This window comes from Bufo bufo, chromosome 6 (assembly GCF_905171765.1).
Source record: "Bufo bufo chromosome 6, aBufBuf1.1, whole genome shotgun sequence".
Lineage (NCBI taxonomy): Eukaryota > Metazoa > Chordata > Amphibia > Anura > Bufonidae > Bufo > Bufo bufo.
The window spans coordinates 332,544,151-332,569,523 of NC_053394.1; the positions used below are offsets into that span (position 1 = coordinate 332,544,151).

Genomic DNA, 25,373 nt, shown 5'->3' on the forward strand with positions numbered 1-25,373 from the left:
CCAGAACCTGTCCGGCTGCAGAGTTCATACAGGTAGTCGTTAACAGCACGTTGCTGCTGGAGCTGAGGAGGAGACGGAGTCAGCTGAGGAGGAGATGGAGGATGGAGTAGGAGAAGGAGAAGAAGAGGCAGGCCTGCATGCAATCTGTGGTGGTAACACCAAATCCACACGGGTGCCACGGGTTACATGCTTGACGGCTGTCAGAAGGTTCACCCAGTGGGCAGTAAAATTTATATACCTTCCCTGCCCGTGTTTGCTAGACCACGTGCCTGTGGTCAGATATATCTTGGCACCAACACTGTGTGCCAAAGATATATTCACTTGCCGCTGCACGTGGCGATATATCTCTGGGATGCCCTTCTGGGAGAAATATTTCCTTCCGGGGACTTTCCATTGCAGTGTGCCAATGGCTGCAAATTTTTTAAAGGCCTCCGAGTCCACCAGTTTATATGGCAGTAGTCGGCGGGTTAGCAGTTCCGACAAGCCAGCGGTCAGCCATTGGGCAAGAGGGTTATCCAGAGTCATCAACTTTTTACGCTCGAACATTTGGGCCACGAAAGCCTGCCTTCTGCCAGATGAACGCGACGACGGCACGGTGGAAGGTGGAGTGGAGGACGAATGGGAGGAGAAGGAGAAGAGGCAGGATGTGGAGCGCTGGGAGTGTGGCTTTGTGGGTTCTGACGGCGTTGCACCCACAGGGCTCGGTGATGGGAGGCTAGGTGCCTTCTTAAGGCAGTTGTCCCTAGGTGAGTGTTGGGCTTACCGCAACGTATGCGTTGACAGCACAGGCTGCAGATGGCAGCACTATTATCAGCAGCTGACACGGTAAAAAAAAAGGCCACACTGCGGAGCCATGTGCCGGCTTCCTGCGAGTGCAAGATGTGACTGTGCATGGTGGATGGCTCGCTCCAGATACATTTGCCGTCTGCTTTTTGCCTCCTGTGCACTGCAAGATCTGTCTGCTTATCCTCCTTCTCCTCCCTATCTGCTGCTCCGTCTCTCCCTCTGAACTCCCCTCCTGTTCCTCTGTTGTGGGTACCCACTTGAAGTCCATTGACACGTCATCATCGTCACCTTCACCACCACTGACATTAGAGATCTCGGAGTAGGCCGCAACAGCAGGGACCACCCTCCTTGGGCTGATCTGGGAATGGATGGGAAAATAATTCCTCTGACTCGAGTGGAGGGGCTATGGTGGTGGTGGTGTCTTTGGGGGTGCACACAGCAGAGAGTGAGGAGGCTGCAGATACAGAGGATGAGGAGGGTGCAGAAGCGGAAGGCTGAGTGAGCCACTCAGCCAACTCTGGTGCGTCCTTTGACGTAATCGCACGCACCTTCTCCAACTTCACAATTAGGCTCCGGCCTGGTGCACCTGCCTGACCCCTACCACACCTGCGTTTCTTGCCTCTTCCTCTGCCTTTAATTTTCAAAATGACCCTGTGCCAAAGTCCCTAGAGAAGAGCAGTATTTGTGGAAGCAGGTATATCACAGGCCTCAATCAATATTTGGTGGAAGCAGGTGTATCGCAGGCCTCAATCATATTTGGTGGAAGCAGGTATATCGCACCCCTCAATCAGTACTTTGTGGAAGCAGGTGTATCATAGGCCTCAATCAGTATTTGGTGAAAGCCGGTATATCAAACCCCTTAATCAGTATTTGGTGGCAGCAGGTATATCAATCACCCTAAATCAGTATTTTGTGAAAGCAGATGTATCACAGGCCTCAATCAATATTTAGTGGAAGCAGGTATATCAATCCCCTTAATCAGCATTTTGTGGAAGCAGGTGTATCGCAGATTTAATCAATATTTGATGGAAGCAGGAATATTGCACCCCTCAATCAGTATTTTGTGGAAGCAGGTATATCAAACCCCTTAATCAGTATTTTGCGGAAGCAGGTATATTGCACCCCTCAATCAGTATTTTGTGGAAGCAGGTATATTGCACCCCTCAATCAGTATTTTGTGGAAGCAGGTATATCAAACCCCTTAATCAGTATTTTGCGGAAGCAGGTATATTGCACCCCTCAATCAGTATTTTGTGGAAGCAGGTGTATCGCAGGCCTCAATCAGTATTTGGTGGAAGCTGGTATATCAAACCCCTTAATCAGTAATTGGTGAAAGCAGGTATATCAATTCACTTAATCAGTATTTTGTGGAAGCAGGTGTATCACAGGCCTCAATCAATATTTGGTGGAAGCAGGTATATCAATCCCATTAATCAGCATTTTGTGGAAGCAGGTATATCGCACCCCTCAATCAGTATTTATTGGAAGCAGGTGTATCGCAAGCCTCAATCAATATTTGTTCGAAGCTGGTATATCAATCCCCTTAATCAGTATTTTATGGAAGCAGGTGTATCGCAAGCCTCAATCAATATTTGGTGGAAGCAGGTATATCAATCCCCTTAATAAGTATTTTGTGGAAGCTGATATATAGAACCCCTTAATCAATATTTGGTAAAAGCAGGCATATCGCAACCCTCAATCTGTATTTTGTGGAAGAAGGTATATAGAATCCCTTAATCAATATTTGGTGGAAGCAGGTGTATCGCAAGCCTCAATCTGTATTTTGTGGAAGCAGTTATATCAAACCTCTTAATCAGTATTTTGTGGAAGCAGGTGTTTACATAGGCCTAAATCAATATTTGGTGCAAGCAGGTATATCACAGGCCTCAATCAATATTTGGTGGAAGCAGGTATATTGCACCCCTCAATCCGTATTTTGTGGAAGCAGGTATATCAAACCCCTTAATCAGTATTTTGCGGAAGCAGGTATATTGCACCCCTCAATCAGTATTTTGTGGAAGCAGGTATATCGCACCCCTCAATCAGTATTTTGCAGAAACAGGTTTATAGAACCCCTTTATCAATATTTGGTGGCAGCGGGTATATTGCACCCCTAAATCAGTGTTTTGTGGAAGCAGGTGTATCGCACCCCTCAATAAGTATTTTGTGGAAGCGGGTATATCAAACCCTTTAATTAGTATTTTGTGGAAGCAGGTATATCAAACCCCTTAATAAGTATTTTGTGGAAACAGGTATATCGCACCCCTCAATCAGTATTTTGTGGAAACAGGTATATAGAACAACATAATCAATATTTTGTGGAATCAGGTATATCACACTCCTCAATCAGTATTTTGTGGAAGCAGGTAGATAAAAAACCCTTAATCAGTATTTTGTGGAAGCAGGTATATCGCACCCCTCAATCTGTATTTGGTTGAAGCAGGTATATCAAACCCCTTAATCAATATTTTGTGGAAGCAGGTATATCGCACTCCTCAATCAGTATTTTGTGGAAGCAGGTATATGGCAGGCCTCAAACAGTATTTTGTAGATCAGGTATATAGAACCCCTTAATCATTATTTGGTGGAAGCAGGTATATCGCACCCCTCAATCAGTATTTTGTGGAAGCAGGTATATTAAAACCCCTTATTCAGTATTTTGTGGAAGCAGGTATATCACACCCCTCAATCTGTTTTTTGTGGAAGCAGGTATATAGAACCCCTTAATCAATATTTGGTGGAAGCAGGTATATCGCACTCCTCAATCAGTATTTTTTGGAAACAGGTATATCAAACCCCTTAATCAGTATTTTGTGGAAACAGGTGTATCGCAAGCCTCACTCAATATTTGGTGGGGGCAGGTATATTGCACCCCTCAATCTGCATTTTGTGGAAGCAGGTATATCAAACCCCTTAATCAGTATTTTGTAGAAGCAGGTATATCGCACCCCTCAATCAGTATTTTGTTGAATCAGGTATAAAGAACCCCTTAATCAATATTTGGTGGAAGCAGGTATATCGCACCCCTCAATTAGTATTTTGTGGAAGCAGATATATCAAATCCCTTAATCAGTATTTTGGGGAAGCAGGTATATCAATACCCCTTATTTAGTATTTTGGGGAAGCAGGTATATTGCACCCCTCAATCAGTATTTTGTGGAAGCCGGTATATCAAACCCCTTAATCAGTATTTTGTGGAAGCAGGTATATCGCACCCCTCAATCAGTATTTTGTTGAATCAGGTATAAAGAACCCCTTAATCAATATTTGGTGGAAGCAGGTATATCGCACCCCTCAATCAGTGTTTTGTGGAAGCAGGTGTATCGAAGGCCTCAATCAGTATTTGGTGGAAGCAGGTATATCGCAACCCTCAATCAGTATTTTGTGGAAGCAGGTGTATCAAACCCCTTAATCAGTATTTTGTGGAAACAGGTGTATCGCAAGCCTCAATCAATATTTGGTGGGGGCAGGTATATTGCACCCCTCAATCTGTATTTTGTGGAAGCAGGTATATCAAACCCCTTAATCAGTATTTTGCGGAAGCAGGTATATTGCACCCCTCAATCAGTATTTTGTGGAAGCAGGTATATCGCATCCCTCAATCAGTATTTTGTGGAAGCAGGTTTATAGAACCCCTTTATCAATATTTGGTGGCAGCGGGTATATCGCACCCCTCAATCAGTCTTTTGTGGAAGCAGGTGTATCGCAACCCTCAATAAGTATTTTGTGGAAGCGGGTATATCAAACCCTTTAATTTGTATTTTGTAGAAGCAGGTATATCAAACCCCTTAATAAGTATTTTGTGGAAGCAGGTATATCGCACCCCTCAATCAGTATTTTGTGGAAACAGGTATATAGAACAACTTAATCAATATTTTGTGGAAGCAGGTATATTACACTCCTCAATCAGTATTTTGTGGAAGCAGGTATATCGCACCCCTCAATCTGTATTTGGTTGAAGCAGGTATATCAAACCTCTTAATCAATATTTTGTGGAAGCAGGTATATCGCACTCCTCAATGAGTATTTGTGGAAGCAGGTATATGGCGGGCCTCAAACAGTATTTTGTGGATCAGGTATATAGAACCCCTTAATCATTATTTGGTGGAAGTAGGTATATCGCACCCCTCAATCAGTATTTTGTGGAAGCAGGTATATTAAAACCCCTTATTCAGTATTTTGTGGAAGCAGGTATATCGCACCCCTCAATCTGTTTTTTGTGGAAGCAGGTATATTGAACCCCTTAATCAATATTTGGTGGAAGCAGTTATATAGCACTCCTCAATCAGTATTTTGTGGAAACAGGTATATCAAACCCCTTAATCAGTATTTTGTGGAAGCAGGTATATTGTACCCCTCAATCTGTTTATTTTGGGGCAACAGGTATATCACACCCATTGAAAATAGTTGTTCCAATAGCGCTTGTTCCTCTATATACCTGCTGTATCGCAGCAGAACCGCACACAACTGCTGCACAATACAAATGCGCTATATACTTTCTATGTTAGAAAGTATATTATAGCTATATCACACCCCTCAATCAGTTTTTTTTGGGGGGTAGCAGGTATATCACTCCAGTTGCAATGAGTTATTCCAATAGTGTTTGTCCCTCTATATAGCTGCTGTATCGCAGCAGAACCACACACAACTGCTGCACAATACAAATGCACTATAATATACTTTCTATGTTAGAAAGTATATTATAAGTATATCACACCTCTCAGTATATCATACCTATCGATAGCACACCTATACCAGTCCTTAAAAGGACTTTTGTGGCCCTATTAGCTAGTGTTTGGTGCCCCTAACAGTCTGTCCCTGCTCCACAAATCAACCTCTCCCTACACTGGCAAAACACAGAATGTAAAATGACTGCCAAATCAAGTTCTGTTATAGGGTGGGGGTGTGTCCATGTGCTGAAACGTGTCAATTGACTGTCCTGTTCCACCTGATGTGTGTGTCATGGGTCAAAGTTCGGCGCAATGCAAAAGAATATGGCGCTGGCGGACACGCCATATGTTCGCATGTTTGCCAAATCGTGAACGCGCAAAGTTTGCCGCAAAACGACCGCCTGGCGAACCGCGAGGCCATCTCTACCGATCACCCGAGCACTTTGGTGCTCGACCAACACTAATGCAAAGCTTCCCCTGATAAAACTCTTAATATCTACCCAATAATATCTCCATATTTTCTCCCTATAGTGCTACTATAGTGTCCCTATTAACTGGCATGGTTCTGCAATTGTTTTTTGCGTAAAGGTTAAATCCAATTAATTTAGAATCAATTCACTCATCTCTAGTCCTACCATGGAAAGCCTAATACAGAGTGCCTCACTGCTGAGATACCCAGCAATCAGCAGCAATTGGCAGGGGAATAAGATTGGAGCAATGTCTCAATTTCCCTGCAGGAGAAATGTAGCATTACACACTTCCCACTAAAACCAGTTGGCAGGGTATTTTAGAGCAAGGTAGCTCCTTGTAGCCGCTGTTTAGATAATAGGTGACCAGTAAACCCCCTCTCTATTATCTCACAATGACGTATTTGAAAATGAGTTTCTTAGGGTGGGTTCACATCATGTTTTTCCCATCAGTTTAACCTATACAAAAAAAGGAAACGTTAAATGGATATCTGACTGATACCATACAGTGGCATCCTTTCACCACAGAGTTCCACTGTAAAAAATAAAAGCATATGCTTTTTTTACCATTGTATACTTAAAACGTGACATAAACCCACCCTAAGTCAGGCAACCCCTTTAAAGATTTCTCTCTGATCAAAACAACAATCGGATACCTCCTCAATATTGTAACATTTGCCTCCCAATTTATATAACAAGATGGTTTATTGTAATTGGAAAAATGTAAAAGGGTATTCCAGTTGTTACAAGTTATCTCCTATCCACAAAATAGGGCATAGCTATTAGATCAGAGGGGGTCCTACCGCTGGGGTCCCCACCGATCACGAAAACGAGGACCCTGTACCCCTCATAGCAGCAGAACTGCTGCTCCATTCAATTCTATGGGAGTTCTGAAAGATGAATGGAGTGGCAGGAGCAGCAGTGCGCATATGTGACCTGCCACTACGTTCATTTCAGGGGACTCCAAGGGGTACGCGGTCCCCATTCTCGTGACCATTGCTGCACCCAATGAAAGGACCTCCACCAATTTAATAGTTATCCTCTATTCTGTGGAAAGGGAGAAATCTGTAACAACTGGAATACACCTATAACCGAAACTTATACCATATAACATATCATAATGATGTAATATATTTGCATTTATCCATTGCTTGCTTGTTGTTAAACACTATAGTTAAACACAATTCTGATCAGGACAATGAGATAGATAAGCAAATTGTCATTTTAAAGGCTCAGGATTGACAACTGTTGTCTCTAGCTACCTTTAAGGGGTTGTGTACATTTGGTGGCAGGGGGTGGGGGTTGGCAAGCAGGCAGACATGCAAAGGGAAGCATACTTACCTGCTTGCTGATGCCAGCCCCTTCCCTTTCTGCTCCGTTGGCCACAGTGGTGACTTGTTACATAATGTAAAATGGTTACGTGGCGCAAGGGGAGCAGATCACCACTATGGGCAGCAATCGGCTGAAGTGGCATTAACCCGAAAGGGACCTGAGCGGATCTGCAGAGGCCAGAGAGTGCAGGAGCTGGGAGCTAGTGTTGATAAGCAGGTAAGTATGCTTCCCATCGCAGGTCTGCCCCAAACATGCACAACCCCATTAGGCTACTTTCACACTAGCGTTCGGAGCGGATCCGTCTGATGTTTCATCAGACGGATCCGCTCCTATAATGCAGACGTTCGCATCCGTTCAGAACGGATCCGTCTGCATTAAAACTTAGAAAATTTTCTAAGTATGAAAGTAGCCTGAGCGGATCCGTTCAGACTTTACATTGTAAGTCAATGGGGAACGGATCCGCTTGAAGATTGAGCCATATGGTGTCATCTTCAAGCGGATCCGTCCCCATTGACTTACATTGTAAGTCTGGACTGATCCGCTCGCCTCCGCACAGCCAGGCGGACACCCGAACGCTGCAAGCAGCGTTCAGGTGTCCGCTCACTGAGCGGAGCGGAGGCTGAGCGCTGGCAGGCGGATGCATTCTCAGTGGATCCGCCTCCACTGAGAATGCATTGGGGCCAGACGGATGCATTCGGGGCCGCTCGTGAGCCCCTTCAAACGGTGCGCACGAGCGGACACCCGAACGCTCGTGTGAAAGTAGCCTTAAATAGGCGCTGTCATTTCAACAAACTTTGCATACTGTAAATCATTATTATGATTAAAAGAAACTTAGTAATATACAGTACAGACCAAAATTTTTCACACACCTTCTCATTCAAAGAGTTTTCTTTATTTTCATGACTATGAAGGCATCACAACTATGAATTAACACATGTGGAAATATATACATAACAAACAAGTGTGAAACAACTGAAAATATGTCATATTCTAGGTTCTTCAAAGTAGCCACCTTTTGCTTTGATTACTGCTTTGCACACTCTTGGCATTCTCTTGATGAGCTTCAAGAGGTAGTCCCCTGAAATGGTCTTCCAACAGTCTTGAAGGAGTTCCTAGAGATGCTTAGCACTTGTTGGCCCTTTTGCCTTCACTCTGCGGTCCAGCTCACCCCAAACCATCTCGATTGGGTTCAGGTCCGGGGACTGTGGAGGCCAGGTCATCTGGCGCAGCACCCCATCACTCTCCTTCATGGTCAAATAGCCCTTACTTTCAAAGTTTTCCCAATTTTTCGGCTGACTGACTGACCTTCATTTCTTAAAGTAATGATGGCCACTCGTTTTTCTTTACTTAGCTGCTTTTTTCTTGCCATAATACAAATTCGAACAGTCTATTCAGTAGGACTATCAGCTGTGTATCCACCTGACTTCTCCTCAACGCAACTGATGGTCCCAACCCAATTTATAAGGCAAGAAATCCCACTTATTAAACCTGACAGAGCACACCTGTGAAGTGAAAACCATTTCAGGGGACTACCTCTTAAAGCTCATCAAGAGAATGCCAAGAGTGTGCAAAGCAGTAATCAAAGCAAAAGGTGGCTACTTTGAAGAACCTAGAATATGACATGCTTTCAGTTGTTTCACACTTGTTTGTTATGTATATAATTCCACATGTGTTAATTCATAATTTTGATGCCTTCATAGTCATGAAAATAAAGAAAACTCTTTGAATGAGAAGGTGTGTCCAAACTTTTGGTCTGTACTGTATCTTATTAGAAAAAGATGCTTCCTTCTCCACTTATTAACTACTTCTTTTCCTCCTCCTGAACTGATCATTCACCCTTAATTCACTACTAAAATCCATATTGAGAAACAGGATGGGTTATCAGTTTATTGAGGGATTAGGTAAGACTTCATTCACATCTGCCTTGGAGACTCCGCTCTAAGCCTCCATTGCAGATTCTATACAAAATGCCAGACAATATGCTTTGCAGGGGCATAGCTATAGGGGAAGCCGGGGAAGCGGCTGTTTTGGGACCCGAACTCAGAAGGGGCCCACTCAGGAGGAGGGCTAAAATACTTTATTGTCAGGGCCCCCTCAACAGTATTATAAAATGACATTATATACAGAGACACTATAGGAAACAAAGCGGTTACCGGGCCTCGTCCGAGAGAGCGATCTTGACTAGCCACAGGAATGGGGGTTGCAGGAGAGTAGGTGGTTGAGAATAAGTTTCTGGGGTAGGGGGACCCTATAAAAAATTTGCTGTGGGGCCCAGAAATTTCTAGTTAAGTCACTGCTACTTTATCCAGTTTTCTATCTCACCCCAGAACCGAATTCACAGCTACATAATGCACCCATGCTGCTGCTTCTGTGTATGTGAAAAATAAAGATAGAGGAACAGAATTTCTTCTTCACTATGTGTGCTGTCTATGAGAGACATTATGGCAGCTAGCCGCCACTTACTAGCTCAGGAAAAAGAATTAGAAAATTAGAGTTGGAACACAGGCCCATTTATTTCTATGGCTACACAAAAAAGAACAGACTGCCCAAAGATATCATCAGTGTGCTGACCGCAATCGTTTGTCCCTTCTGCAGATTGCAGAACATAGCCTATTCTTGTCCGTATTGTGGACAAGAAGAGTAATTTCTAGTAATGACACTATTTTGCGGATCTGTGGTTTGTGGACCTCCATATGGACACAGTCGTAAGCCTAAGTCATTTTGCAAAACTGTGAACCTTGCTTGGAATATGACTCATGGAAAAAATAGCACACATCAACAAAGGGCCAAATTACTCATTACTTTCCCAGCTTTCTTCAGTTGTAACATGAATCATTAGCAGAAAAAATATGTAATGTTTATCTTTAATTGACATTTTTTCCATTTATACCCACTGAATAAAGCTTTATTCCATGATGTAAATAATAAATACTAAGCCAGTTACTCACCATTTTGGTTTTATCCATGGCTGTCAATATAGTTACATTCAGATTCTGCAGGGCAGTGAGAACATTCTTGTATTCCCCCAAATATTCAGAGAAATAGTCTGAAATGTACAAGTAGCCAACACTGTGATAGAAGTCTTAAGGATATTCCATCAAACATCACATCCCTTATATTTCTTTTATCAATCCTTTTTCATAATCTGAATGTATGTTGGTTTGGCCTTGGAGAACTCTGTATCTCCCTACTTCTGACAGGCATAACATACATAGCGATCTCACAGTACAAGGATAATGCACACAGTGATGCCACAGTACAGGGATAATATACACATTTATTGTACAGTACAGGCATAATACATACATTGTAAATACTGTAGAACAAAGTCCAGCCCTCAAGTGGTAAGTGGTAAAGGTGCTCTGACCTGCTCTGCACGGATCCAGGCTGTGTTCACACCCAACGTAAATGCAGCAAAAAAATATAAATGGATCCAGCCAATAAAATCAATGATTCTTTATTTCTTCATTTAAAAAATGTAACAACAAGTAATCCTCCTGCATAAAATCAACGTGTTTCAACCATACGACAGATCTTCTTCATAGATTCATGAAAAAGACCTGTCTTATGATTAGATTTTGCAAGTTTTCCCACCTACAAAGAATGGAGAGGTCTGTAATTTTCATCATAGGTACACTTCAACTGTGAGAGACAAAATCTAAAAAAAATCCGGAAAATCACATTGTATGATTTTTTAATAATTAATTTGCATTTTATTGCATGAAATAAGTATTTGATCACCTACCAAGCAGCAAAAATTCTGGCTCTCACACAGACCTGTTAGTTTTTCTTTAAGAAGCCCTCCTACTCTGCACTCATTACCTGTATTAATTGTACCAGTTTGAACTCATTACTTGTATAAAAGACACCTGTTTACACACTTAATCAATCACACTACAACCTCTCAACCATGGCCAAGACCAAAGAGCTGTCTAGGGACACCAGGGACAAAATTGTAGAGCTGCACAACTGTTGGTGCAATTATTAGAAAAAGGAAGAAACACAAGATGACTGTCAGTCTTTGTCAATCTGGGGCTCCATGCAAGATCGCACCTCGTGGGGTAAGGATGATTCTGAGAAAGGTCAGGAATCAGCCCAGAACTACATGGGAGGACCTGTTCAATGATCTAAAGAGAGCTTGGATCACAGTCTCAAAGATTACCGTTAGTAACACACTACGCCGTCATGGATTAATATCCTGCAGGGCACGCAAGGTCCCCCGGCTTAGGCCAGCACATGTCCAGGCCTGTTTGAAGTTCACCAATGACAATCTGGATGATCCAGATGAGGCATGGGAGAAGGTTATGTGGTCAGATGAGATCAAAACTTATTGGTTTCAACTCCAATTGCCATGTTTGAAGGAAGAAAAAGGATGAGTACAACCCCAAGAACACCATCCCAACCGTGAAGCATGGGGGGGAGGACATCATACTTTGGGGGTGCTTTTCTGCAAAGGGGACAGGATGACTGCACCATTTTGAAGGGAGGATGAATAGGGCCATGTATCGCGAGATTTTGGCCAACAACCTCCTTCCCTCAGTAAGAGCATAGAAGATGGGTCATGGATGGATCTTCCAGCATGACAATGACCGGAAACACACAGCCAGGACTACTAAGGAGTGGCTCTGTAAGAAGCATTTCAAGGTCCTAAAGTGGTCTAGCCAGTCTCCAGACCTGAACCCAATCGAAAATCTTTAGAGGGAGCTGAAACCCAAAGTAGCCCAGGGATAGCCCTGAAACCTGAAAGATCTGGAGAAGATCTGTATGGAGGAGTGGGCCAAAATCCCTGCTGCAGAACTACAGAAAAAGTCTGACCTCCAAATTCCAAACAAAGGTTTCTGTACCAAATATTAATTTCAGTTTTTCTATTGTATCAAATACTTATTTCATACAAAAATGCAAATTAATTATTTATGTGATTTTCTGGATTGTAAGAGTCTGTCTCTCACAGTTGAAGTGTACGTACGATAAAAATTACAGACTTCTCCATTTTTGTAGGTGGGAAAACTTGCAAAATCGCCAGTGTATCAAATACAGTACGTATTTTCCCCATTATATGTCAGATGGTTTAGACGGTGAGGTAAAAGAACCCAGGAAAGCTGGGTTGTTTCAGCAAGTTGTAGTTTGCTAAAGTACAGTATTTTGTTCAAATTGTATTATGGGCTGGATTTTTATAGAATGGCAGATAAGTGTTGGCAGTGGGAATTGGCATTCCCTCCCCACTGCAGTACACAGCTATCATCTAGCCTGAGGCAAACCAAGTTGTAGCTGCCAGGCTCATAACTGGAGAAATAAAAACAGGGGTGAAAAGCTCATTCAGAGTTAGTGCCTGGAAGCTGCAAGACCTGCTTGTTGTGCGAAGCCTCATCTAATGTCGATACTGAGTGTAGGTGAGGAAATCGCTGTTTAGTTAGCGCCGAGAGGGGCATCTATTTTATTTATGTTTATGATTGTGAACTTGTTCAAAGTGAAGACTTAAAGGGGTTCTGCAGTTTTAGAGAGACATTATGATCATCAGCATCTGATCGGCGAGGTCCGACACCCGGAACCCCTGCCGATCAGCTGTTTGAGAAGGCAGCTGCGCTGGCAGTAGTATGCGGCCTTCTCGCTGTTTACCGCAGGCCCAATGACGTCACGACTAGTATCAATGGCCTGGGCGGGGCGAAGCTCTGTTCACTTGAATGGAGCTTAGCTCCTTTCAGGCCATTGGATACTAGTTGTGACGTCACTGGGCCTGCAGTAAACAGCGAGAAGGCCGCATACTACTGCCAGCGCAGCTGCCTTCTCAAACAGCTGATCGGCAGGGGTCCTGGGTGTCGGACCCCCGCCGATAAGATGCTGATGACCTATCCAGAGGATAGATCATCAGCTTTGACTTCCATTTTATTGTCTTGGATGAAATAAACGGTGATTTGGATTTTTTAACCATTGGAGCTTGTGACGTCTGTCATCGCCAACCCCACCTACAAGTACAGATCTCAAAAGGTAGTAATGCACACAGTGATGTCACAGCACATGGATAACACACACATTGATGTCATAGTACACGGATAATTTGTTCAGTGATGTTACAGTAAAGAGATAATTTACGCAGTGATGTCACAGTGCAGGGATATTACAGACAGTGATGTCACGGAACAGGGATAATATGCACTATGACTTAACAGCTAGAAAATAAAAAGGACACCATGTTCCTGTGATGTCACAGCATAGGAAAATAATAATGCCACATGTAGGTGTAATGTACTAATGATGTCACAGAGATGTTATAGTACAGGAATAATAAAAAGTAATGACACAGGGAAGGGATAATGCACACAGCAGGACTAACTGTGGGAATACATAATAAAAGTAAAGTATAATGGCGCCCATTCAACAGACAGCCGCTATGTCAGCTACCTTGGTTGTTGTTGTGAGCCCTAATATAGAAGTGCACATATGGCGTACCCGTACATTTATTTTCTACTTTTATGCGACAATAATGTAGCTATTTTTTTATATTATGAGTATGGCCATACAGGTATTTAGCAGGTTACCTGGCAAATTGACTCCAGTAAGCACTGGTGTCCGGAATGTCAGCAGTCAACTGGTGCAATGTAAAATGACCCCCTCTTTTAATGTCTTCTCCTTCATTACAATATTAACCCCCTACCCCCAAGCAGTCTTCCTCTTTGAAATCCTTGGAAACAACGTCCACATAAACTAGAAAAATCTTTAAAAAGATCTCACAAATGTCTTGTACACTAAAGAAAATCACTACTTTTATCTAATAAAATCTGTGTAAATTGTATGTAACGTCGTCCTCACTGACTAAAGACTATGGTGACTTCAGAGCAGCATTCCCCTTCTGTACAACTGAAAGGGTTAACATGAGTCACACACTTCATTAAATCAACATTCCCCAAGAGATGGGCTGTAGGGTTAGGTGTTTGATGAAATTCCACTAGATCAGACATAACAAGGATGCTGGGTCTTGAAATCAGCAAGTGAGTACAAAGAAGTAGCCCGAGGCAGAAGATGGAGAATGAAAACGCAGCTCTGACTAATCCTACAAATGATGATCCCATAAGAGCAGGCAGCATCTAATGTGCACTCTGACGGTTACAGACAGTAATAGCAAAGATCTACAGACAATATCTAAAGAGAATAAGTGATTGGATGTGCGGTTAAATATTGTCACTGGACATCACTGGAATAATTTAAAGGGTTTGCCAGCAGGATCAACTCTATTAAACTAAGCATGGCACCTGGTAGGATTGATCCTGCTGATTAGAAAGATACCTGTCTTGTGAAAATTGGTTGTGACGTTACTGAGAAAAAAAGTTTTTAGGCCTCCTGCACACGGCCGTTTATTTTTCCCGTTTACTGGCCGTTTTTTGCGTTCCGTATACGGTCCGTATACGGAACCATTCATTTCAATGGTTCCGCCAAAAAAAACGGAATATACTCCGTATGCATTGTGTTTCCGTATTTCCGTTTTTCCGTTCCGTTCTAACATAGAACATGTCCTATTATTGCCCGCAAATCACGTTCCGTGGCTCCATTCAAGTCAATGGGTCCGCAAAAAAAACGGAACACATACGGAAATGCATCCGTATGTCTTCCGTTTCCGTTCCGTTTTTTGCTAAACCATCTATTGAAAATGTTATGCCCAGCCCAATTTTATCTATGTAATTACTGTATACTCTATATGCCATACGGAAAAACGGAACGGAAAAACGGAACAGAAACGGAAACACAACGGAAACAAAAAACAGAACAACGGATCCGTGAAAAACGGACCGCAAAACACTGAAAAAGCCATACGGTCGTGTGCAATAGGCCTTATTCTTTCGCCAAATAAAGGCATCACAGTTCCTCAGCTTTCCAGTGCTAGCTCCACCCCTCGATGCACTGAAAAGCTCACCTAAAGTGTAACTGTCATTCTTTTTTTTATTTTTGTGATGTATAGGGGCAGTGATACTGACCATTTTTGTAATATACTTTAATTACTGAAATTGTACATTTCTATTAGAAAAAATAGCACTAAAGTGGCCCATTTTGAGCCTTAGCAACGCTCCTCCGTCTTCTGTTTACATAACTATGGAAACCTGCTCAACACTGACCATGTTTTGTAAACAGAAGACAGAAACTAAACTAGATTAGAAGAAATTAGAAGAAAATATTAATTAAACAGCTTACCACATAGCAGCTCTGTATCCATGTTCCTGCAAAAATGAACACAAGTTAAGAATTAGAACATTCATCTAAATGAACTGAAAAAATTGCAAAGAAATCAGGTGATTTGTGCTTTTTTAAACTCCTAGTACTCTGCCTAGCCATAGGGATAAGTGATAAAATTCTGGCTGCTAGCAGTCACCACAAGATGGAGCTTATGAGCTTGCTTGTACACTGCTTGCTCTCTCTAATGGTGGCTGCAGGCAGACAGAATTTTATTATTTATCTGAATGTCTATGCAGAGTATTAGGTCTCTGTATCAGAAAAGCAATCTCCAACTGCTATATATAAAGAAAGTAATTACTGCAGAACTAGTTTAGCTAATACAATGGTATTCAAGGATGATATCCTGAGGTCTATATTTTGAAAATAATCACTTATCAAGCAGTCTGAATATATATATATATATATACCAATCAGCCATAACATTAAAACCAAGTGAACTTAAATATACTGATAACCTTGTGACAATGGCTCCTTTCAAGGATAGGGATCTACAAGGCGACAAGTGAACAGTCAGTTCTTGAAGCTGATGTTGGAAGCAGGAAAAATGAATGAACTTAAGTGTAGTACCCCAGAGTGGGCACTACCATCTTTATACCGAGCTACTGTCTCTACTGGTTAACAATGCCATCTTTGTATCCTTTTCCAGGTCCTCTCATACTGTACCTAATAATGTATTTATGCAATGTTATGTGACAAGTAATGTGCTTGGTTTTCCAGCAGGTAGCATATGTTCTAGCAGATTGCTTTAGATAGGAAGGAACTAACATTCCATTCTTATCCCCCCCTTGGGGCAGAAGTGGGCTAGTCCGGCTTCCCACCAAGGGAAGGGTTGCTGAAGAAGTAGCTAGTTGGAGATAGACTATGAGAGAGACCAGACAACATGGCGCAGTGAGGGAGTGTTTTCCCCTCCTGTGTGAAATGGGAAAACAGCTCTCATTGTTGAACACTGTGTGGATTAAATTAAATGTTCTGGACTGACGTTCTGCTGTTTGGCCACAAGATGCCGCTGTTTCCTATTCACAGCTGACTGGCTGCATATATATATTTCCATATTCATGAGAGGTGTGTTTTTTCAGAGCTTGAAGAAGGAGAGCAGCATCCATCTTAGAAGCTAGCTGAGACTGAGGAGCTGTGTGTGAGCACAGAATCCGATGGATCCAGGAGTGAGAGGCCCCTCAGTGATCACAGCTGCAGCTGAGTGAAGTTGATCGTTGTCCAAGACCCAGATCCTGTCCAGGGAAAGGAGGATTGTTTCCAGGAAGGCAGATAAGAGCTGAGGAGCCAAAGCTACATACCGTGCAGGACCTCATGTTTGCTGAAGAGACTGGTTGTTCGGTTCAGAGTCATCAGCGGAAGAAGAGCAGACCCGGGTCGGTAAGATCGGACACGCACCTCATTGCAGTGTTGGCGCCTAGAGACTAAGACCAGGCCTGTAGTTAGCTAGTTAGGGTCTCTGCTTTGTGTCAGGCCTAAAGTGTTGCTACTGTTACTACAAGGACTCCATTACTAAAAGGAACAATTGCACATTTGAGAGCTGATAAACACCCCCACGAACTCAATCCAGTTCAGCATTTTGCTCAGGAGTAATATCAGACAACTGCTACCGGACTAGTTATGGAAGGGGGAATATTATAGAGCACTGTAAGATTATAAACTGTTGTGTTGCACCGCAGGCTAACCCGTACTAAGCACCCAAACAATTGTTCATGTTTGCTTTAGGGTAATAATTGGTACGGCGAGGCAGTTTTAGTTGTGCCCGCCAGTAGGTAAATTACTGTAAAATTTCCTCCAGCATCCATCAGAGGGCGCCGTGCTGTGAAACTCAGGGGTCTCAGCCTTCGGGCTGGGTAAATGTAAATTTATTATATGTTCTCAGCATTTGTGGTTGTGTTTATTACCACGTGTTAGTAAAATTCAGTTTTGGCAAAAGATGGTGTTGGAGTTGCTTTCCTTATTCGTGACTTCGCTGTATCCTGGGGAGCCCACCCCGGGTACATGGCTTACACCTGCAGCAGGAGTCTTCCAGAGGAAGCAGCTCAGAGAGCACCAAGACTACCTAAATTTAATAGATTGAGTATTATGAGGGAGTAAACTGCCAAAGGCACCCCACTCAACGGTGCCAGAACCCCTAGAAGTACAGTAACCAGCCTGAAGCCTGAGATTAGCATGGCAGAGAGAGCAGCATTTAGAAGACCTGCCGCCATATTTCATCCTGCTGGAACCAAGAAAAGGAGAATTGCACTAAACTCTTTGAAACCCATGTATTGTCAAGTTACTCAAGTAAACACGATTGAGACATTCCCAAGTCTGGACTTCACATTATTCTCCAACTCAATCTATGCAATGGAGACTGCCCCCCCCCCCCCTTCCCCCCGGAGGCAATAGCCGGAAGTTAGGAGCACCGTGACACAAACATTGGGCCACAGTATACCACTCGCATCCTACACTCCCGGACTACTCCACCTCAGGGGATGGTGCACTGCATAAGGACCTGAGCGACTTAGACAAGGGACAAGATGTGATCAGAACATCTCCAAAACGGCAGGTTTGTTGGGTGTATTCCCAGTATGCAGTGATTAGTACCAACCAACACGGCTCAAAGAAAGACAGCTGTTGACAAGGAACTGTGGTTCAACTGTGGCCACTGACCAGGTACGTAACAGTTTGATGCTTTCAGCATTAATGCTAGGAGCATCAAATACTTATGAATCTGGCTAGCTGCCCCAGGTGCCCTCCTGGTTTCAACTGTATCACCTTCCTCAGTAGGGTGCTAGGGCGGTATTTTATGCTGTTTTGTGGTATTGCTGACCCTGCCTTCTTCTATTGTCCCTGCCTACTTATGGCTTGTGTTGACCCAGAATACTTGTGTTGCTCTGCCTTTTTTTTATTTGGCCTCGCCTACAACTTGGGGTCACTTTTAGTTTTTTTTCTACGGCCTCTTTAAGTTTCCAGCCCGCCCCTGGTCATTGGCACCCAAGGCATCACAGATAAGAGCTGGTGGCACAATAAATGGTAGGTAGTTTTAATGTTTTGGCTGATATTTATGTCCTCTTTCCTGTAGGCGGAATCATAAGTCAGTTATTAACAATCTTTGCGTGAACAATCTAAATGCTCCACATGGAGATACAGATAGTCAGCCCTATGTAGTATATTTTCTACCTAGATACCAAATGTATAACCATCCATCTGTTACATGTCAATCAAACTAATTGGATGTTCAAGTGCTAACGAATATGAGCTATTCACAGGTTAAGGAGCCAGTCTGTAAGGTGCTAATGAGGCAAGCAGACCCACAAACCTCTCACAACAGCCTTGTGCCCTCACAGGACTAATCTCTTGCAAGCATACCCCCTGACTGCACCAATTCCACCATTTTTTATTATTTCTACATCTTAAAAGGGTAGTCCAGGATCATAGTATTGATAGCCTAACCTCAGGATGAGTCAGGGATCAGCAACCTTCGGCACTCCAGCTGCTGTGAAACTACAACTACTAGCATGCACTCTTACTCGTCTGTTCTTGTAACTCCCATAGAAGTGAAAGGAGGATTCTGGAAGTTGTAGTTTCAGAACAGCTGGAGTGCCGGAGGTTGCTGATCCCTAGGATAGGTGAACAATATCAGATTGGCGGGGGTCTGACACCCAGCGCCCTTGCCGATCAGCTGTTACACAGAAGCTGAGGTGCCGCAACTACACAGTGCCGTCCATTGTGTAGTGGATAGAACTGGTAATGTAAATGGGAGTAGCACTGCAGTTACCAGCACTGTCCACTAGTCAAAGGGTGGAGCTGTGTGGTTCCGGAGATACTTTGAAACAGTTGATCAGCCTTCTCCATCTAAACCGGACATGTGCTTGTTCACTTGTAAGATGAATCCCAAGATATATCATTAATAAGGTCTTAGGCCCCTTTCACACGGGCGAGTTTTCCGCACGGGTGCAATGCGGGAGGTGAACGCATTGCACCCGCACTGAATCCGGACCCATTCATTTCTATGGGGCTGTGCACATGAGCGGTGATTTTCACGGATCACTTATGCGTTGCGTGAAAATCGCAGCATGCTCTATATTGTGCGTTTTCCACGTAACGCAGGCCCCATAGAAGTGAATGGGGCTGCGTGAAAATCGCAAGCATCCACAAGCAAGTGCGGATGCGGTGCGATTTTCACGCACGGTTGCTAGGAGACGATCTGGATGGAGACCCGATCATTATTATTTTCCCTTATAACATGGTTATAAGGGAAAATAATAGCATTCTTAATACAGAATGCATAGTGCTGGAGGGGTTAAAAAAAAATTAAAAATTATTTAACTCACCTTAATCCACTTGCTCGCGCAGCCCGGCATCTCTTCTGTCTTCTTCTTTGCTGTGTACAGGAAAAGGACCTGTGGTGACGTCACTCCGGTCATCACATGGTCCATCACATGATCTTTTACCATGGTGATGGATCATGTGATGGACCATGTGACGACCGGAGTGACGTCACCACAGGTCCTTTTCCTGTACACAGCAAAGAAGAAGACAGAAGAGAAGCCGGGCTGCGCGAGCAAGTGGATTAAGGTGAGCTAAATTATTTTATTAATTTTTTTAACCCCTCCAGCGCTATTGTACTATGCATTCTGTATTAAGAATGCTATTATTTTCCCTTATAACCATGTTATAAGGGAAAATAATACAATCTACACAACCCCGATTCCAAACCCGAACTTCTGTGAAGAAGTTCGGATTTGGGTACCAAACATGTAGATTTTTCTCACGCGCGTGCAAAACGCATTACAATGTTTTGCACTTGTGCGGAAAAATCGCGCATTTTCCCGCAACGCACCCGCACCTTTTCCCGCAACGCCCGTGTGAAACCAACCTTATACAGAGGTGTAGCTGTAGGGGGTGCAGAGGTAGCAGAGGGTTTGGTGCCCGACAGAGCCCAAATCCCCCCTGCCACATGAGAAGACATTAATATCATAAACTGCACATGGTAGATGTTTGGTGGGGGTGCAGGGTGTCAGGCCCCCAGTGATCAGCTAGTGATTCCCTATCCTGAGGATGGGCCTTAAAGGGGTTATCCAGTAATAACCTCAAGATAGGTCATCATTATCAGATCAGCGGGGGTCCGAGTGCTAGCACTCCTGCCGATCAGCTGTTTCAGGGAGCCACCGCAGTCCCCTGAGCTCTGGGGAGCGCAGCCAGCTCCCAGCATCTCTCCTAAGCACAGCGCCGTACAATGTATTGTGACTGTGCATGGTATTGTAGTCCGGCCCAATTCACTTTAATGGGACTGAGCAGCAACTAGGTCATGTGACAGATGTACGGTGACGTCATATGGCCTGGGAATAGGCGTCAGATATATCCTGGGGATAGGTCATCATTATTTATTACCGATAACCCCTTTAATAAAAGCTGGAAAACCCCTTTAAGAAACTGACATTGCGTAAAACCAATGGTGTCATGACTTTTGTCAGCCATTAGGAAAGATTTCTATCTGTGTTATGCTCCTTTCACACCTTGCCTCCGTCCTCAGCTGGGCTATCTGTTGGGGGGTGCACATTTACATAAACAAAAGTGCTATTTTAGATTTCAGATAAATTTCGATTCACCAGGAAGCCGAATTTCCTCTTCGTGGTAACAAATCTATTTTCCCTGAAATGGCGGTAAAAATAAAAAAAATCATACATACCTCATCCATTTCAGCGCAAATAGGCTGCAAGATTCAATGCAAAATCTTGTGCGTGTTGACGTATGAAGTCACCACACTGGCCGACGTGATGACGTCATCACGCGCGCCCGAGATTTCGCTTTGGATCTTCAAGCGAGATGGCCACAGCAGTCTCTTCGTGCTCAAATGGATGAGGTAAGTACAATAAAAATATATATATATTATTTTTTTTATGAGCAACCCCTAAAATGCATTATTATTGATCTCAGATCCCGCGATTACTGATAATTGCGGCATCTGAGGGGTTAAATGACAGGGGGCGGCACAATCGCCGTTCCCTGCCAGTGCACTCGCTACTTACAAAAAAAATGCGCTTCGTGACAAAGTAATTAATCAGAAAGCAAATCTTTTTGTAAAATTCGGCGAAGCAGCCAAATCTAATTTTTAAGAACTTCGCTCGTCTCTGTTTTACACTATAATGAGGCAAACACTGTTCTGTTTGGCAAAAAAGACTCCAACGTGGAGTCCTTTTGCCTCATTATAATGAATGGATCCATCACATTAAAAATCGAAATACCACTTTTGTGTATTCAAAGGTAAACCCCCGACAGGAACCCCAGGAGAGGGCAGAAACAAGGTGTGAAAGGAGATTTGTGCCTCGAGTAGGTCAAGAAATCCAGCCGTGCCTATTAAAGGCATTATATACAGCTAATTATTCTAGCAAGTGATACGGGAGGAGTTTTAGTATATTTGGCCCATATTCCTCTTTCCAGCACTCACTTGGTTTGCTGGCTGTCGATCCGGATGAACATTTTCTTCAGATCCTCCTGATTCAGAACCCCATCAGAAAAATAGCTCTGGAATTCTTCAAAGGACAGTTTGCCGTCATCTGCGGGAGATACGTATCATATCCAATTAATTATAAAGTCATGATTCATTTGGTGCTCATCTCTCCTCTCCCACACATAAAGCTCAGCTGTAACGTAGAAGAACCATTATCACTTCTACACCAGTCTAAAGGCGAAATTTACATCAGACATTTTTGTCACTCTTTTGCATTGTTTTACCTAACTGTGTCATGATTAAAGGGGTTGGCCGGTTCTCAATGTAATTGGTCAAAATGTCATATATAGTCATCTATGCTCCTTCCAAGCATACATGACCGCATACTGTCCTAATGAAGGCTTATAGTTGATCTGGCCTCAAATAAACGTGTTTGACGCATGCACAGATATAGGCAGCAGTCTCCTGTATCTACGCATGCGCTGGATGCATCCATTTGCCGCTAAGCGTCTGTGTAGAATAGACAGTACCCATGAACAGTCAGAGGAAGAGGTCACCACCATCTTGCAGCTCCTGTAGGATGACAGGTGAGTATGTTTACAGGACAGCTGGGGGACAGTATACAGTCATGTATGCTTGTATGGAGCATACAGTGCTGTACCTTCAGTAGAGACCACGCAACTGTTATGGGGCCCGGGGGAGGTGACCTAGCACTGAAGCTGAACTCCTTCTTGTTTCTCTTTCCCAAGAAGAAAACATAGCATTTTCATGCAGCTACTACTAGGGGGAGCTTAATGCAAAGAGATTATTTTAAGCTTCCAATCCAGTAAATGGTAACTGTATAAATTCCTATACACTGAGCCCCCCCTAGTGGTGGCTCCAGGCAGCCAGCTTTCTAATGGGAGCAGAATTATCAGTGTTGTCTGGTATACATACATTGAGAAATATGCTGTTTAGAATGTGCGCCATATTTATGAAGCACTTGTTCTACTTTTCCTGACATAGAAGTGGGTGACGTGGAAGGCGACATTTTTCATTAGAACATTTTTTAATTCAAATTTCTTCCAATTCAATTTTTTTTTATATCATCAGAAATCTGGGTGTTTTGCTTTACATTTCCTGGGGGCGAGTGATGAACGTGTACTGGGAAACCAGGTGTGGCAGGGGGGCCATAGAAAATGTTGTGTACACCCCCGGGAGCATACATGACTGTGTGTGTCATTTTGACAAATTACATTGGAAATTGTCCAACACCTTTTAAAGTCAGTTTTACTAAAATCAACCAGGCTGAACGAGAAAGAATCATATGGGATTTTTAAGATACCATGAAGGTTTGGGGATACCGTATGAATAGATGCTGCTTTTACAGTGCCTGATGAAGGTCCGCTCTGTCCCTAAAACGCGTTACTCAGAAATATATTCTTTAGTATTTCTTCTACAAAGAATTTTGGGAAAGCCTTAATCGGGCCATACCATTAACGATGGCTGACCATCTAATGTAAAAGAAGGTATCATGACTTTTCACCGATTTGAGATGTAAGGAGAAAGAAGGATTGGGCTGGTAGATTTCTACATGGATTTTCCCCCTCTCCTTACATGTGTATGGGAGGGTTGGAAGGGATAGCGGTCTGTCGAATGTGTGTTCAGCTGACAGCTATCCGATGTGTATAGTCAGACTTGAAGGGGTTGTCCCCTGTTTTATACTGATGACCTATCCACAGGATAGGTCATCAATATCAGATTGGCGGGGGGCTGACTCTCGGCACCCCAACGATCAGCTGTTTGAAGAGAAAGCAGTGCTCGTACCAGCGCTGCCTTCTCTTCACTGTTTACCTGCTCATCGTTAACTTGCAGCGGTGAGCAGGTGTAATTGCAACTAAGTCATCTCATTCACTTCCGTGGGACGGCTCTGCCCTACTCTCTTCAACAGTAAGTAGCTGTCCCATTGAAGTGAATAGGGACGGCAGAGTTGTAATTACACCTGCTCACAGCTGCAATTGCGATGGAGAGCAGGTAAACAGTGAAGAGCGCTGTAAGATCGGTGGAGGCCCCCCGTCAATCTGATATTGATGACCTACCCTGAGGATAGGTCATCAATATAAAAAAGCAGACAACCCCTTTAACTACTCTCTAGATGGGTGGATATAGTATCTCCAGCAACTTACATACCAGGGGAGATTATGTTCAACACAATAGCGCAAACAGGACAATACATTTGCAGGGTGGATTATGTGATAAGGGGTGGAGAGGATGGGTAGCAGAGAATATATTTACATATTTTTTTCTTTAAAAAGTTGCAGCATTTGCATATGGGTGAAGCAAATTTAGTAATGAACAATGTCAGTGCCGGTCTTTCGGGACAAGATGAAAAATAAGTCACATCCACCAGAACCAGCCTGACCGAATACAAGAGAAATCCATATGGAATACCACCATCTTAACCACTACCACTCCTCCCATCTTTTCTCTCTAAAAATGTACAGAATGGCTCGGCAAGATGAGCTATTTTATCTGTTAAAATGGCGGGGCCCCATAACATAAACCCAATGGACCCCATGATAGTCAATGGAGTCTTAACGTCCATCATGCAGTAGTCCAATGGTTCTGTTTTTTACATTGTCCGGCCCCAATAACAGAACAAAGGAATTAATGCCGATGTGAATGAAATCTTATGCAGTTTCTAATAGTATCAAATCATCCGGCATTGAAAGAGTTATGTACACAGGACTGATAGCAGGGAGCACCCGGCATCACAGGCATTTCCTGGGTTTACTAGGGTATGACCAGAGCTCTGGCGTCTTGCTGAGCTGTCTACAGAGCCATCTGTTCTCCTTGCCATCTAGAACAAGAAGCGCACACATCATGACTTAGGGTACTACCGCTCGCTTCTCACTATAGCACATTCATCTCTCTCATTCCTATGTATAGAAAAACATAGACATTGCTACACTTACAAATGAGACCTATGGCTCACGTTGTCCTTATCTACTTTCCTTAATTCTAATATGTATAGGGCAGGGACCACGACAATTAAATAACGTAAGGGAGAAACTACTCATACCCTACACAAGAATTTAGAACAAGCTAAACAGGAACTTCATGTCCTGGAATGGAGACCATCAACCACTACCATAAAGTGTTAGATATTCATTGTGCCCCTCTACTCTACCTGCTCTCTACTGCTTTGTCCTCCCTGTATCACATACCCAGCTCTGCTACATCATTGCCATTAAACCTTTGCTCGTCTGATTATTCTCTTGACTACTACCGCAGGTGTGTCTTCCTGGTTATCTTTATTCTTCATCCCTGGCACAGTTCATGTCTCTACAGACTAACTGACCTCACTTCATCCTTTTCAGAGATGTCTTGTGCACTAAGACTGAAATGGAACCCATCACGTCAACAGGGAGCATGTTATAGAGTAGGTGGAGCTGAGCAGGTTGATATAGGGTTTTATGGGAA

The 25,373-nt window shown here is 43.3% G+C and overlaps 1 protein-coding gene across 1 annotated transcript in view; it reads right to left on the bottom strand.

The window, feature by feature from the left end:
• NECAB3 (N-terminal EF-hand calcium binding protein 3) overlaps positions 1-25,373 on the bottom strand; it is a 145,132-nt gene that overhangs the window by 110,032 nt on the left and 9,727 nt on the right. Inside the window, exons 3-5 of the mRNA XM_040436085.1 lie at positions 21,909-22,017; positions 15,437-15,462; positions 10,204-10,301 (exon numbers count right to left, since the gene is read on the bottom strand). Of these exons, the coding sequence (XP_040292019.1) occupies positions 10,204-10,301; positions 15,437-15,462; positions 21,909-22,017 (233 nt within the window). The remainder of the gene's footprint in view (positions 1-10,203; positions 10,302-15,436; positions 15,463-21,908; positions 22,018-25,373) is intronic.